The following is a 17,183-nucleotide window of genomic DNA, read 5'->3' as shown; positions in this document are numbered from 1 at the left end:
TGTAATCTTTATTTTAGCTTTAATTTTCCTTTCATTTTTTCTCTCTCATCTTTATTTCTTTGTTTCATTTTCCTTTTCCTCTCTTCCTTCACTTTTTACATGTTTTTATTCTTTCGTTTTCTCTTTCTTTCATACTGTCTTTTTTCAAACTTTTTTCTTTTTCGCTTCTTTATTACTTCATTTGATCCTTTTTTAATCTTTTTTTATTTTGTCCTTTTACTTTTTTCCTTTAAGTTTCTTTCTTTTCTTTCTTTATTTTTTCTTCCTCACTTTATCATTGATAATCGTTCTATTTCTTTTTCCTTATTTTATTATTATTATTTTTTTAAAGTCCTTTTTGCTTGCTTACTTTCGTTTACTCTTTATTTCTTTCATTATTTTCTGCTTTGTTCCTTTCATCTTTTTTTTTTAATTTCTGCTTCATTCTGACACCTTTCTGTCTACTTACTTTCTTTCTCCATATTTTATTCTTTATTCGTACCTGCTTTATTTACTTTTTTTATTTCTATATTTTGTGCACGTGTCTCGAAATAATAATCAGTCATTGCGTATAAAATGCCTATTTCGCGCAATGCGCCAGAAACAGTGTACGCACAGCGCCCATGATATTCTCTTGACATAAGGAACGCTTCTATTGGTTAAATTGCCAATATAAAGCGCATTTTGATTGGTAATATCCTAAAAATGGGCGTGTTGAAGATAAGAAGGAGGCAGTCCTTACAAAGATAAGAACGCGTTAAGAAGATTTTCAGAATACCGATTTGCAATGATTTTAGCGTCTTCTTATCTCAATGAGATAAGATAAAAGATAAGAACAAAGATAAGAACGTTTTCAGAATACCACCCCTGGTGTCTCATTAAAAATGCTGTACATGTACAAAATTGAGAAATGGATCTCATGAATTATGTTGTGTGTGTGTACTGTTTGATTATTGGTGTTTTTTTTTTTTTGGAGGGGGGGGGGTGGTAACAATAAGCAGTAAAAGACGGCAAAATAAACTCAAACCTTTTTTATGTTTTTCTTTATTTTTGGAAACCAGTAAATTTTTAGATTCGGACCAGTAAAAAATGGAAGAACTGCTACATGTATATACTGGTCTGACATGATCAGGTTGGGCCAGTAGATTAAAAGGGTTAGTGTGGAGCCCTGACTAAGTAATCACTTGGTCTGGCAGATTTAATGGCAGCTGGGCAAAATAACCAATTTGGCCTGAAGTACACGTATCAATTTTCCTAACATGACTTGAACGATTGTTTTTCTTTTGATTTTTACCATTTTTTTTTTTTAACTCAGCCAATTTTTAATCTACAATCTCTGGATACAAGGAATTAAAATTCTTTATATGAAGCATTATCTGTGTTAATTCCTGACAAGAAATGGGATTATCCCTTATCAAACTGGGAGGGGGGTCAATTTGACCCCCCCTTGACAAATTTCATCGCTACGCCGCCGCGCAAAAGTTTCTGACAGCACAGCTCACTGACTTTTTACTTTCAAGTCTTGCGCATCTTTGGAGACCAAATTTGTGACGCCTGGGTACTGTACATGTACGTGTTTCCAATATTTTATAAGCGCTTGTCAGTCCCAAAATTGCTCAAAAAATTACTCAAAGATAGCTAAAAAAAGGGTCCCCGACAAAGTTCATCCAAAATACAGTAAAAACAAAGGTTTGAAAAAACAAAGAAATACATAAGAATTTAAAAACCCAATAAAATACATCGGAAATTAATAATTTTGGGGCAATTTATTTGTAGATTTTTGTTAGAAATGTAAAAATTGATATGTTCACCAAAAATTAGCATTCTACTAGCTATATAAAGTGAGTTAAAGGCAAAAACATACACAAAAAACAAATTTAGGGCAAATTTCATAGGCTTATTTGCATAATTAATTATTAAAAAAATATAAGTGAACTATTTTATGGAAACTTTACTATACAGTCTTGGAGTTAACATCCGGCTCTACGTGCGTGCAAATTTTCGCGACAATCGCGCAATTAACGGCCGAGATTGACCCCCCCCCACCCCCCAGTATATGTTGGTCCGAAATAGCCCAGTTAAGATAGGGTTAAGGAAACGGCTTGCCATAGCCTACGCATGTCTGTACATGCTATTAAACTAAAAACCCAGGCATGACAGCCCATTCAGAAATACTGTGACAACCACTTCAGAATGAAGTAAAGTCTGGTTTCACTTTCACATACTAGTACATGTACTTGCTAAGCCTTCACTCAGATTACTATACTCTCTTCACTATCTCTTTATTGCCTCTCGATTCCTCCTCGAACTCTTTCATTTTCATTTCTCTTCAATCCAATAGTCCTTAACAGGTTTATTCATAAGGAGAACCCTAAGCCTTGTCTATCTCCCACCATTCAAATCTACAAAGATCACCTAGTCAAACTCTGATTCTTATTTTTTCTACAAACAAGGCTCTAAAAAATGGGTTGATTAACTGAATTCAGGATCTAATTTTTTTTTTTTTAATCTTTCGAAGCTATATGGAACGCTATAATCACAATCGCAAATCTTTTCATCAGACAGAAATCACCTGAATTTAAATCTAATCTTGATAGCTGAGATGATAACTACAGTCATATGCATCCATAAAATGAATGCTTTAGTTAGCTATGCAGGCTATAGAGGGAAAATATTTGCTTTTTCACTTATTGCAAAGCATCTTTATATGACATAAATTTTCAGAGTTTCCATTTAAACATTATTGCATGCATTGATAGCAAGTAGGGCCCCACAGGTAAGATTTTTGAGAACCTCTACAGAGTTACCTAATACCTTTAAAGTCGGATGAGCTTCATCTTTCATGGGAAATGGTTTTATTTTTTTGCTGACCCCAGACTTTGTCAAAAGCAATGGAAATACCTGCAATAGAGACATCTTTGGGGAAAGCAAACTCAATGTACATTTTTCCTCAAGAAATTCTCTAGCTGAGCCTGCTTAGACTCTGGCATCTGTTGGCCCATGGAAAGTGAGATAATGACTTTACCATCAGGCAATGGGTGAAATTTCCAGTGTCATTACATAAATATCTGCTGATCATAAATCTTGTTCAACTCTGGGTGATTGGTAACAGCTGTTACAGCTTTAAGCATCTGGATGGCGTCAATTTCCCCCATGAACACTGATGACAATGTGCCTTTAAAATCTTCTTTTAAACACTTTAAGGCCGTCACATCCTTCCGTGCAAGCCTTACTTGTGACTTGCTGGTAACCATTTATGCTACCCGTAGGTATCCCGCGTGCATCTCACATGCAGTTGCCTAAGGAAGCACACACAAGTCTGATTTGGGCGCAAAAAAGTTTTGAACACGCTCGAAACTCTGTTGTGGGTGAGTTGCGAGCAATCATCCGTAACCCATCGGCTAGGCTTGCACGGAACGATGTGATAGGGCCTTTATAGATATGCTTTATTATTATCATTATTGTTTAAGCTTGAATACTAACCTGACAGATTCCTTGCTCTCTTGTGATATCCTGTTTAGTCTTCAAACTAGGCTGCTTCTTATGCGGAATCTTGTCATAGTATTCACGACTCAGCTTGAGTAGAACGGCTTGACTTCTATTGGCATCCAATCCTTCTTTGATCTGGAGGAGAATGGATTCTCCTTTCTCAACCTAAAGGTTGAATTAAAAAAGAAAAATAATTATTAAAAGATACTGTATAATAGAAAATAAAAATAAAAACGACAAATAATATGATATAATATATATATTTTTTTAAAGAATAGCACACCTGCCTACCGTGACACCCAAGAAATGGGAATAATTACTAATAAAGAAATTTACAGAAGTAGGAATATTCTTAAATTTCCTATTCAATATTTCTGAGAAGGTTTTACAGATATAGGAACACAAAACCTTGTCGATGGGAATGAGAATATGTCATTGAGATGACCTTGTGTTTACCTGGTCACGTGACACCCTATCCATAGGGCATGAGAGTATGTCATTGAGATGACCTACAGCTTCCATCCATATCTGCTCCACAAGGGCTATTAAATCCGACGAAAGCTTCTCACCAGCCAAATAACCCGCATCAAAGGAATCCTAAATCATAAAAAATAACAATAATAAAATATAATCACATCAAACAACAATCATCTTTTTGAAGTTGAAAGATTGTAGCCACCAAAACCTCAACAAGTTTGCAAACTTACAAAATTAAATCAATTTGATAAAAATTGTCATATACTTATTAGCACAGGAAATGTTTCGACATTCATGAAAAGTCTCAAAATCCATGTCCAATTTGGCATCATGGTGCTACATGTGGAGCGTCATGACCCAGTAGATTAGTCTCTGGACTTTGTAACAGAGGGTCATGGGTTCAAATCCCAGCCATGGCATAATTTCCTTCAGCAAGGAATTCATCCAGTGTGCTGCACTCGACCCAGGTAAGGTAAATGGTACCGGCAGGAAGTAATTCCTCAAAAAGCTGTGTGCACCTGAATAGGTAGCCTAGCTTAGCCAGGGTAATAATAGCAGGACCCGCTGGGAGAACAGTTTTCGGAACTGAAGTGGTTACCCTGGGTAAAAATACTGTCATTATTATTATCATTACAATGCTGCATGGACTAAAACATTATTCATAATCCACAACCCATAATGAAATGTACTGTAGATAGTTGCCAGAAGCAAAATTTGGGGGTCAATCAGCCCGTTTTCATTCTCATGATAACTCTAGAAACCATGAAACATCAACTAAAAACTTGGCTCTTGTATTATTATAGAAATAAAGAAAATCTGATTGCTTTAATTGTTTGCATCATGTAAGAAAGTCAAGCAAACGTCAGCTGTGACACTAACCTTTCTAAATGTCGGAGATCCAATCCACCTAGAAATCATCTTCTTACACCGTTTCATCTTCCATGGCGGCTTGATACGTTGCTCATATAACTGACGGTAGATATCAACAGCTGCTTGGCTTGTCTTCAAGTATCGACACTCTCTTACTCCACTATCTTCATCCTATCAAATAGAAGAGTGAATACATTATAATGATAACAACAACAATAATAACAACAATGATGATAATGATGATGATGATGATAATAATAATAATAATGATAACAATAATAATGATAATAATAGAGATAATAATAATGATAATAATACTACTACTACTAATAATAATAACAGTAATAATAATAATAACAGTAATAATAATAATAACAAAATTAAGGTCTTGTAAAGTGCATACCACCTTTATCATCTAATGTCTCTATGTGCTTCCAAAGGGACTTTGAATATTATTTGGAGTTGGGTTGATTAAACTTTTTCATCCTTTTTCTTTCCTCTTTTCATTCATACATACAATCATCTTAATAGCAAAGTTGGGTACGAATGCACAATAAGACTGTAGCAGTCAAGTGGTTAAGAAGAGTAAATTAAGTACCCACATGGAACAATCTCCAAGTACAGTGGTAAATGCAAACCACTTGAACATACCAGGGGACTGTTTCATGAAAATGGTCAGCATCGAAAAGTTGTCATTTTCTGACAATCACTATAGCAACCGTCAAACACATGTGCTCCTCAGCCAATCAACAGGAAGGATAGTTGTTAATTATCTGGCAACTGGTTAACAACAAATGTTTATGAAACCCCCTCCTAGACCTTGCCTTACAGAGTTGTGATTGATTCAAATCAATTACACCTTCGGGATTGATCTCAAATGTGAAATAAAGAGATACATGTAGGAGTTGAAATCACTTGCAAAATTGCGATTGATCTGAATTTATCAGTGTGACTTAAGCCATGCTTACAGTTGATGCGCACATGTAACACACAATGTTGATTCATACATAGTAGCACGCATCCCCTTAGCTTGATTTGACCAATGCGGTGAGCCTTTCATACAAAATATAACTGTCAGTTTAAGTGCAACTCTAAGTCACACTTGACTTTTGTGAAACATCCCCCCCCCCCCACGGTATAATTACCTTCAGTTCATTCACGTTACCATGGTGTGAAAACACTCGATACATGAACTCATTGCCTGCCTGGGTATCCATTCTCTCTCCTTTATCCTTCTTTACAGCATGTAACTCTAACTGGTAGAAAATATGTTTACTTTTCTTCTCCTCCTTCACACTCTGAAAAGAAAACAAAGGAAAAATTTATTTCCAGATGACAAAAAAGGATTCCGATGTACAGAAAAATAGGATATCACATTACCTGATAAAGTACAAAAGAGTACAAAAGTAAATGCATCAACTAACTAAACGAAATAAAACTAGACGTGGGGCTGATTCGACCCCCTCAACATTTGTGGTGATCAATCTGTAAGTGATAAGCTTGCACCCGTGTCGTTTCATCATATCTTTTCTCTAATTCTCACTCAACTTTTGAGAATAAATTGTGAATTCTTTACAGTATAAAGGTACCCTTATTGCAAAATGGTAGAAATCCCTACACATAACTGACCACTTGACTCATAAACTGTGGTGATTCCTGGCGGGTCAAAATGATTGCAATTTATAGTAGATGAATCAATGATTTTGAAACCTAGAAAAAGTTTCTAACTGCCTCTAAGTTGGGATATGACCCCCCCCCCCCCACCACCATCAACCATCCTCCTTTCCAATCAGGGGTGTGAGTGGTCACAAATAAAAAGATCTGAAAAAAGCTGAAACTTGTAGAAAAAGTCTGAAATAGAAAGAGCTCCCATACTTTTTGTACAGAGGAAAGCCAAAAATAAGCTGAAATTAAGCTGAAAATCAAAACGAAAAAAATCTAAAATCAGATAAAAATCTGAACTCTCACACCCCTGCCCAATACACACACACACAAGTGTAATGCTTTAAATATCTATCAGACCAATCTCCCAGTATTTTAAATCTTTAAAATCTCAAAGACCTTTAGATTCCCTGACTTGCATTCTGAATCCCGGTTTAACTATGGTCTAAGGCTGGGATCAAATTTATGGGTAGATAAAATGTCAAGTATTTTGTTTAACTCTGTAATGCTTTTTGTGTTTCTATTTACTGGAATTCTTCCCATGGTTTAATGGTGAAGAAGACTACCACATACTGTAGATATCATTTCAAAGACAACATTCAATCATTTATTGGCTAAATGTGATAATAAACTGATCATCTCATTATAGAGATTTGCATCTGATTTAGCTTACCATAGTTAAATAGCAACTTTGGGCCAAGGTTAAAGTTAGACTGGAGTTCAGAAAACAGGACACTGAGATATATGTAATTCAATTGAATTGAATTGAATTGAATTGAATTGAATTAAATTGAATTGTATTGAATTGAAATGGTTTATTAAGAAAATTTCATTGCAGCCAAAGGCTGAATTTGCAAATATTTTTTACAAAGTAAAACACAAAATATATACAATATCAATAATCATAACAAAACGACATGTGAAAGTAATGAAATCATTGTTATATGGTGATATCTAAAAAAGAATATAATAATTTATATATACATGTATGGGATAACAGTAACCTTACATATCTGTAACCACAAGATGATTCTATGGGAAAAAGTAATTTGTGCTTGCATGAGTAAAATCAGAAACAGAAGTTATAAACAAAGGGTATTTCTTTATTAAGAGAATTGGAAATAATACAATAATAATAACTACTGTGCCGGTATATAGAAAAAGAAAAATGAAAAAGATGTCGATAAAGTTGGTTGAACTACAATAATGGGAATTTTGAGGAAAGAATATAAACTTTAATACATCTAGCAGAAGACTTCTGGCAACAAGATATTGTCCTTCAGACGGAAAGTCTGGTGCATTCGGGTCATTCCATGAATACACCCTGCAGAAGAAAGATAATAGGAATAAACACAAAAATAGGTCTTTTAAAACTGATATTTAAATATTCTGCCCCAGGTGGGTGTTTCATAAAGCTGTTCGTAAGATACGAATGACTTTACGCATGACTGGTGATCCTTTCTTTTGCTATGTGATTGTGATATCCCTATGAAATTGAGTTATGACCTAAGAACATGTTCCAGTCGTGCCTAAAGTCGTTCGTAACTTTACAAACAGCTTTAAGAAACACCCAACGGGACAAAATTCATTTTGCGGCATGACTCCTCAGTACTGTACTAAGATACTTGGGATATATTATCACATTTAAAATCCCTTTGTAATTCAATGCCACTGAAGTAAAAATATGTCATCAGCTTTTTCATTTACATATACAGCCCTTCTTCATTAATTAGACAATTATGCAGAACTTCAATGTATAGCTTTGTAAATTTCACCCAGTGTGGATGAAAGTTTTAGTTTCAATTTTCACATTACATATACATGCCCTTGAATCAACTTAACTTCTGTGTGTGTGGTGGAACTTGGCCATTAAGTATAAGTGTTGGAAATGTAATTTAACATCTAACAAAACCAAAACATATATGCCATTCAAAAAACAATTAGTTGCAATCATTTAAATTTAATAAATAAAACTTTACATCATGAAAATAACATGGGTAAGGAAACATACCTCACAGAATGTAAATCCACATGAAGCACTCTCTTTTTGATGATCGAGTCTTTGTCTTTCCTTTGGCGAATACCTGGAATAACAATGCCAACGATAAAAGTTTCACTATATGAGGTTTGGTTGAGATGACTCCATCCCCTTTCCTCTAAACTAAAGACTTCAGAAAATGATTCATATCATCAACTATGACAAGCTACTAAAAACTTTACTCATCATCTACATGTACAACTGTTCCCCACATAAGTTACCATCAATCAAATACAGCAAGCAAGTAACATTATTTATTATTTACAGTGTAGAAGGCATTAATTAAAACACTGTTCCTTTCTATCAATAATTTATGGCAAGCCAGCAACAACATTATGAATGATCTAGAAAGCATTTAAACACCGTTCCTTTCTATCAATTATGGCAAGCCAGCAACAACATAATTTATCGTCTTGAAGGCCTTTACATGTAGACACTCTTCCTTTCTATCAATAATTTATGGCAAGCCAGCAACAACATTATGAATGATCTAGAAAGCATTTAAACACCGTTTCTTTCAATCAATTATGGCAAGCCAGCAACAACACCATTTATAATCTTGAAGGCATTTACATGTTGACACTTTTCCTTTCTATCAATCAATTATGGCAAGCAAGTGACAACATTGTTTATCACATTAGACTGGGTATCAACACTGTTACCTTGTAAACAAATGGGGTACACAGATTGAAGAAATTAGTGGAGTGTGAATGAAGACACATCATCACCAAATATCCTTGAATATATCAATTTACTCATCTGAATGAAGCATCATTGAATTCACCAGCTGTCCATAGTTATGATCGATGGTGGTAATTATATCAGTTTAGTAAAATTGTAATTACTCTCAATATCAGAATAACAATTACACAATAATTGTAAATCAAAGAATAGTCGCATCAATAAAAACAGATTGCCACTTCAATAGATTCTTTGTTCTACACACGTATTTATGTTACATATTGATTTTTATATTAATTCAAAAACAAACATAGTGTTTATTTTTAATGAATTTTCATAAGAGCCTTGTACTTAAGATCATCAATCTATCCAGATGAATAAACAATGTTATACATTTATTCAAAATAATTTTTCGGTCTATACCTTGAGTCAAGGTATAAACCGAAAAATTACCTTCTCTATCTAAGCACAATACTAGTTCAATATATGAATTAGGAATTGGGCGGCATGGGCCTTCATCCATCTTTATACAAAATTAAATAAACTGCTTCCAAATATTGGAATAAGTTACCTCTTTTACTCAGACAATCACCATCTCTCTCTTCATTTAAAAAGGGACTGAAGACATTTCTTTGTTCCAGTCCAGAGTTTTAGGATTACAAATTTCATTCTATAATTGATGTGTTCTTTTGTTGTTGTAAGCGCTTTGGGCCAATTTGGGGAAAAGCACAATACATTAAAAAAAATAATTAAATAACTACTAATATACGATCTGATATTACCTGATATCTTTCCATGACCAAACCTAGACTGGGCCTGCGTGTCAACGACCAAGTATGGAGTAGGATTGAGCAGTCGAGATGCGGCAACGCAGTCGTCCACGTAAGATACGCTGACGATGGGAATGTTAAGCTTCTGTGCTTTGCTACATTTATGAGAGAACCCTCTTCTTTTGCTTTCATCAACGATCATGTGAGTTGTCTAAAAACATTAACAAAGAAGCAAGAATAACAAGAAAAGAATATTCATGATCATGAGTTCCTCAATCATTTGCGAATATTATATGTTTTAATACATTTGTATGCAATTCTTGCTTTTACCCTATTGTGCTAGACCTATTCATTTGTTTTATACACTAGATATGTTATTTGCCAAAGAGCATGATTTGCAAAGTAACTATTTGAATGTTATTTCATGCTATCAATTATGATTATAGGATAGGGGCTACACGTCCCACTAGCAGTACTTGCTATTTCTGTGGAGTCCTTTTACCAATGAAGTATAGGCCTATATGACAATTTACCCTGTATCAATGTATTTTGACATTATTTGGTAATAAATTGAGCTCAGTTCAGTTCAGGGAAATTCAAGTGGTGACACGACAAAATTGCTCATCCGACAATGACTCCGGTCTTAATATCTCAGAGGGCATAGGGTTAGAGTTATAATTGTAGTTTTTTATTCAGAATAATGTAAAGAGAATGATTATGGTTTATTTGGTTTTGGAGGTTAGATTTTATGCCTGGCTTAACGTGCAAATTTTCCAGCAGAGCAATTGTCTCTGGAGCAAATGGAACCAATTCAAGTACTACGTTGAGCATTTTACTAAATATCTTAACCTAATCTTTTTTCTTACACATTTAAGGCAACTTGCCAAAACTCTCTGCCATGTCTTTTAGCAAGAAACCCGATATAAAGACACTATGCATATTTTTAAACCTGCTTTCCAGCATTTTAATAAACCGCAAGCTGGATTCCCGCAGGAAAGACAAGGCTCTGACTTTTCACAAGGTGCCTTGTTCTAAAGAAACATCTATTGTCTATCCATCAACTTCTCACAGCAAACTTCCTTCCTTGAAATGACCAAGGACCAAAATAAATGCAATGGAAGTCAGAACCATACCTTATTATTGAGTGAATATGCCACCATTCCATTCTGACTGGTAATCTTCGCCTTCAATCCCTGACGGATCTTGTAGCTAACTTTGATCGCATCAAGATCAAACACGATATGACATTTTTCAAAGACACCCATCCTGAATGATCAGTGGTGAAACCTAAAGCACACACACACAAAATAAGAACAATAATTATAAAACAACAAGGAAATGTTAATCTTTCAAAAATATACTACCGGTACTAAAAAGAGAAACACATCAATTTTTTTTCTTTCTACTTCTACCTTCTCTTCTCATTTGTCCTCCATCTCCTTCTCCACTTAATTCTTCCTATTTTCCATCATCTTTCTACATGGTTTCTCCCTGGAGGGCATTACACAGAGATTAAAGTATGAATTTTAGAGTTGCACTTAAATGCAGATGCGTACATGATATGCCATGCGCATGGGCGGAAATCTGTCCCGAAAGGTAGGGGGGACAACAGGGGCTGATCCAGCCTTCGCCAATAGGGAGGGGGGGGGGCGAAACATTTTCAGTCATATGTTAATCCCCGATCGGCAGCTCGAAGGTATTTTTTGTCTGTTTCATTGAAGGAGTAGTCCTCATGGTCAATTTTTAGCTTTATCCTTATAAATCAACATAAATATATGATATCGTTGTCCTTATTTATATAATGCGAGCGCGAAGCGCGAGCAAATTTTTTTGTTGAAAATTTATGTATTTTTTTTCTAAAATTTGAACATTCTGGGCAATGTTGGTTATCCTGAAAAAGATGTATACACAACTAAATATTTACTTACGACCGCGAAGTGCAAGCAGAGGTTAACTGATGGAAAAGGAACCTGTTAAAGACTGCTTGCAATTAGCCATGAAGACGTTACATAGAATTATTTCAACAATCAAATAATGCGAGCGCGAAGCGCGAGCTGAAATTTTTTGAAATTTTTACCTAAAGACTGGAAATTTTAAGCACTTTTTGTAACTTAAACATATAATAGGTATATAACTAAACAATTGATGCGAACGCGAAGCACGAACGGAAGGTTTTTAGATTTAGACCTAAGAACGAGACACTCTGTTCATGTTTTGTAAATCATGAAAAGGATGAGTAATTGGGGTCTTTCTTACACCCGGTCCTTACATTAATAAAGCGAGTGCAAAATGCAGCCAGAAAATTTTCATATACGTTTAATTTGAATTGATCGAAAGGGTACTTGTTAAGGACTGCTTGCACTTAGCCATGAAGACGTTACATATTTCAACAATCAATGCTAGCGCGAATCGCGAGCTGAACATTTTTGACATTTTTTCAAAAAGAATAGAAAATTTTAATCAATTTTTGTGATCGTGAACAGGGTAGCTATATAACTAAACAATTGATGAAAGCGAAGCTTGAGCAGAAAAATTCGAGATTTAGACCTAAAAACGGGACACTCTACTCATGTTTTGTAAATCATGAAAAGGATGAGTAATAGGGGATCTTTCTACATTAATAATGCGAGCACAAAGCGCGAGCAGAAAATTTTTGATATTGTGATCTGAAACTGGATAATGATTTAAATAGAGAACAAATTGAATATCTGAATAAACATGAGAGTGTTTGAGATTTAGACCTACAATCTCGGCATTTTACACATATATCAGCGAGCGCGAAGCGCGAGCTTAAACTATTTGATATTCCGATCTGAAAAAAATAGTAAATTTCAGCTATATATTTCAAGCACTTTGTAGAAAAATTGTGAGGTGGATATGGATCACACTTAATAAAGAGCTGATATTTTTCATTATTATTTGAGTTTTGACATAGGACCGGGACATCCTTAGGACAAGTCATATGAAAATGATGACTATCTTCCTCCTCTTACTAAGCGCAAGATGAAACAAAAGGGACAATTTAATCATTAAATTGATATCTTATTTATTAATGCATAATGCGGGCGAGAATTCTGATGATATTATGGCCTGAAAACTGGACATTTCAAGCACTTTTGTAATTAGGAATAGAATGCATCAGTTAAAACATTTTAACCATCAATGCGAGCGCTAATCGCGAGCCAAAATCTTTGATAAACTGTCATGAAAATCAATATTGAGACATACATAAATCGCCTATCAAAATTCGAGTAGCACTATCTGCTACGTTTTGACAATCAGACTTGAAAAGGGATATTTTCAAACTAAATGGAATACACAAAAATAATAGGTACTGAATAAATCGAATTTTGCGAGCGCTCAGTGCGAGTAGAAAATGTCAATATTCAGACCATAAAAGCTGTAACTTTTACAGATCACTTTTTTAAAAATCCGTTTGTTAATCATACAAAATAATGAAAGCTTGATTTCCGAGGTAAAATGTATAATGTATATTGACTTCCAAACATGATATTTAAGCTCCATATTGAAAAATCACCTAACAGGCAATGCGAGCGCGAAGCGCGAGCGAAAATTTTATATAGTGACATGAAAGATTCTTTTTATTTTCCAAGTTTTCCCCTCATCTTATTTTATTTACTCTGGAAAATTTGACAAGCAAAAAAACCAAAGGTTTTCGCCCAAAATGTAAGGTCATTTAGTCCAAAATACACGTATTATTTCGAATGTGAATGATGCATTTTTCTCCATCATAAAAGACCAAAAATAGTAGGGGGGACATTTGATATTGTGTCCCCCCTACTATTTTTGGTAGGGGGGACACGTCCCCCCTGTCCCCCCTGGGATTTCCGCCCATGGCCATGCGCAATCTCATTGATTAATAGGAGTAATCATGCGCTTCATCTTGGCATGATCTGACCAATGCGGTCATGCATTTAATAACACACGCAACTAGGCATTTAAGTGCGACACACAGTCTTCTTCTTCTTCTTCTGGTAACAGTACAGGCCACTGTCTGGTGTATTGTGTACTTAAGTCATAAATCTTTGTGAAACACCCCCCAGGTTTGAGAATAGCAGCAGATGCAGGAAATAGAAGTCAAAAGCAATAACAATTCACACTGCATCATACTAAGCAGTGTTGTTATTTACATTAAAAATGTCAGTATTAATTATACCTGCCTTTTCAGCCTCAGAAATGTTCAAAGCAAAAGGAATACATGTATTTTTTTAGACCATATGAGAGGTTATGAGCCTGATGATAACTTTTTCTTTATTTTTCATTTGGACATTTCGACTGTCTGTGAATCTAACGTTAAATTGGTCAGTTTACAAATTATGGCAATTAACATAGGGATTCTCTAAGACTAAAGTCAGATAACTCAGATTATCAGATTCAAGGAGGATGTCAAAATAAAGTAAAGAAAACAAACAAAATGTGTCAAATAGAAATTAAGGAAATGCATTGGTAAACAGCGATCTCAAGACACAAATATTGGGACAGTTCAAAATCCAGCCTGTAGAGTGTAGTGTAGTGTAGGTCTAACGTTACCATTTCATTGACTTTTTTTTCATTTTGTATAAATCAAATTTAGATCTATCATCAGATCATCTAACGTTAGTTCATAGAATGAGTGGTTCTGACTAAGTAAGACACCAGTAACGTGTCTTACTCAGAATTGTTACTCTGTCTCGTCTTTGACAGACTTTTTTAGTTTCATACTTTTTTAGTCTAGACAAGCAGACAAGAAAGTGAAGAGGGGGGCTATGTCAGAAAATAATCTATATGTATATGATGATGTGAAAACATTAACAATGCACGTTAAACTCACACACCTTTCTTGTAATTAGTGTCAAGTACCAAGCTCCCAGTTGTTTTTTACCCCGGGACCCAAGCTCGCTCTCATCGGGGGAACAATGTCATAACCATCGGGGTCTGCAGCGGTGACGACTGGATGGGTTGCGTTGGGTGGCCGCTCAGCTTAAGCCAAGGCCTAACGTTTGCGTTGGTAAATTGTGTATTTTTTAAGTTGTAGTCCGGAGTTCTACTTCCGTTTGTAACGTTGCCCGTAGCTCTCTAGTAACTTGTAACCCTGTTACCCTGCCTTGTACGGTAACAAGAAAAAAGTTGACGTGGAATCCACACAAAATTAGGAGACTCAACCAACAACGATCCTCCAGCAGCGCTAGCTTGAACGTCGGCCGGCCGGGTGTCGATTGTTCGTGTGATCAAAATAAAAATGACCTCATACCAGGTACATTTCTAAAAATAGAATATGACGACATAAAAATAAGGAAGTTGAGGCAAAAAAAAAAGGCTCACCCCAAATGGGTCGCCGTGTAGAATAGTGATGTGGTCATTGGCGGCGGATGCATAACAATTTAGGGGGGGCACCATAAATATATATCTCTCAAAAGTCTCTATGGGGGGACGGACATTTTTTTTCACCCATATTTTCCGAGTCGGGGTAGTCTTCACTAAAGTCAGTTTTAAGTACATCTTAGTGTTTCTTACAAACATGATGAGATATCTAACAAGGCAGGCGCATTTACAGGATTTTGCACGCCGTAGGCCCTACCTGATTTTGGTGCTATTAATTGTGTACTTTTCAAAAAATGGCGCCCCCATGAACAATTAGTAGGCCCTATCTAAATAAACCTTTTAAGCGAGTGCGAAGCGCGAGCTGAAAATAGGTTTGATAACCTGACCTAAAATCTAGACATTAATTCTATAAGCACTTTTGATAATCATGAGCAGAATGGACATAATCTATACTAAATATTTTATGCGAGCCCGTATAGCGCATGGCCATCGTTCTAAAGCACTTTTTGTTACCATGAACGGGATGGGTATCTATCTAAACAATGCAAGCGCGAAGCCCGAGCTTAAAAAATGTTGATTTACTGACCTAAAATGTTGACATTCTAGCACTTTGGTTCATCATGAGTAGGGTGCATGGGCATCTATAACTAAAAAGTGTATGCGAGCTCGCAGCGCGAGCTCAAAATTTTTGTTAGTCCAACCCAAAACTGAACACTCTAAGCACTTTTGTGATCATGAACAGAATGGGTATCTTTCTAAACAATTGATGCGAGCGCGATCTAAATCTGATCTAAAATTGGGATACTCTGAACACTTTTGGTAATCATCGTAACATATGGCTTTCTAACTAAACATTTTATGAGAGAGCGAAGCGCGAGCTGAACAAGTTTTTATATTCCGACCCAAGGCTTTAAAAATTCTAATGCTATTGTGAACATGAACTGAATGGGTATCTATCTAAACAATAATTGATGCGAGCGCGAAGGGCGAGCTGAAAAATTGATATTCTGACCTAAAACCTTACTAAACAATTGATGCGAGGAGCGAAATGAAAATAAGTAATATGCTGACTTGAAACGGTAACACTTTAATTACTGTTTTCTGTAATACATGAAGAGAATACGTATCTCACTACATTTGCCTGTCTATAATAATGCCCTGCAGTGCGTAGCGCTAGCCGATTTTTTTCTGATATTCTGTACTTTTTGTAAGCATGAACAGAATGCAATGGAAACTCGAATCGCAAGCAAATTAATTTGTGCATATTGACTGTGGATAGGCATATACTAAGCTCCATGGTATCCTAATGAGCAAATGTGAGCGAAATTTTCTTTTTCGTGTTGCGAAAAAAACTGTTTTTGTTGAAAATTTGTGTATTTTTTTTTTACTATTCTAAATATGTTTTGATATTTCTTTGTTCCAGCTGTTCAGTTTTTGTGTTATATTTTTCCTCTTCCTTTCTTCCTTTCTTTCTTTCTTCCTCCTTCTTTTCTTCCTTCCTTCCCTTTTCTTTCATTCTCTCCTTTTTTTTTAGGGGGGACCGTCCCCTCCTCCTAAAATTTAGGGGGGACGTGTCCCCCATGTCCCCCCTCCCTGCTTCCGCCGCCTATGGATGTGGTCTGAATAAAAAGTAGTATAGGAAACAATAACAATAAAGCAAGAATTTCAAGATCGTGTGTGATATCTAGGAAAGTAATGCCACAGCATCGCTTGCAGCACGGGTGAGATGACAGGATTATTTTATAGTATCAAAATAACATTTAAAAAATAGACCTTAATTACACGGTCATTATCAAATGCATTCCTTAATCGATAAAGTCATTGGCCTTTGTTTAGATCAGCCTTTTTTCTGCAAATAATGTATCGGTGACACAACATTTGCTCCTGCGACATTT

The 17,183-nt window shown here is 35.5% G+C and overlaps 1 protein-coding gene across 7 annotated transcripts in view; it reads right to left on the bottom strand.

Moving 5' to 3' along the window:
* The window catches only part of LOC129259413 (protein mono-ADP-ribosyltransferase PARP4-like), a 75,194-nt gene extending 60,017 nt beyond the window's left edge, over positions 1-15,177 (bottom strand). For 4 of the 7 annotated variants that reach the window (XM_064098555.1, XM_064098559.1, XM_064098558.1 and 1 more), the window contains exons 1-9: positions 14,802-15,173; positions 11,100-11,253; positions 9,979-10,177; positions 8,489-8,561; positions 7,720-7,801; positions 5,961-6,113; positions 4,825-4,986; positions 3,925-4,065; positions 3,463-3,633 (exon numbers count right to left, since the gene is read on the bottom strand). In XM_064098555.1, coding sequence (XP_063954625.1) covers positions 3,463-3,633; positions 3,925-4,065; positions 4,825-4,986; positions 5,961-6,113; positions 7,720-7,801; positions 8,489-8,561; positions 9,979-10,177; positions 11,100-11,231 — 1,113 coding nt within the window. In that variant the 5' untranslated portion in view covers positions 11,232-11,253; positions 14,802-15,173. Of the gene's footprint in view, positions 1-3,462; positions 3,634-3,924; positions 4,066-4,824; positions 4,987-5,960; positions 6,114-7,719; positions 7,802-8,488; positions 8,562-9,978; positions 10,178-11,099; positions 11,254-14,801 lie in introns of all 7 variants that reach the window. The other 3 variants (XM_064098556.1, XM_064098562.1, XM_064098561.1) reach the window with 2 other exon arrangements.
* Positions 15,178-17,183: the final 2,006 nt, after the last annotated feature.

This window comes from Lytechinus pictus, chromosome 4 (assembly GCF_037042905.1).
Source record: "Lytechinus pictus isolate F3 Inbred chromosome 4, Lp3.0, whole genome shotgun sequence".
Classification (NCBI taxonomy): Eukaryota; Metazoa; Echinodermata; class Echinoidea; order Temnopleuroida; family Toxopneustidae; genus Lytechinus; species Lytechinus pictus.
The sequence above is the reverse complement of the archived record's forward strand: the minus strand, read 5'-3'. Positions and strand labels throughout refer to the sequence as shown.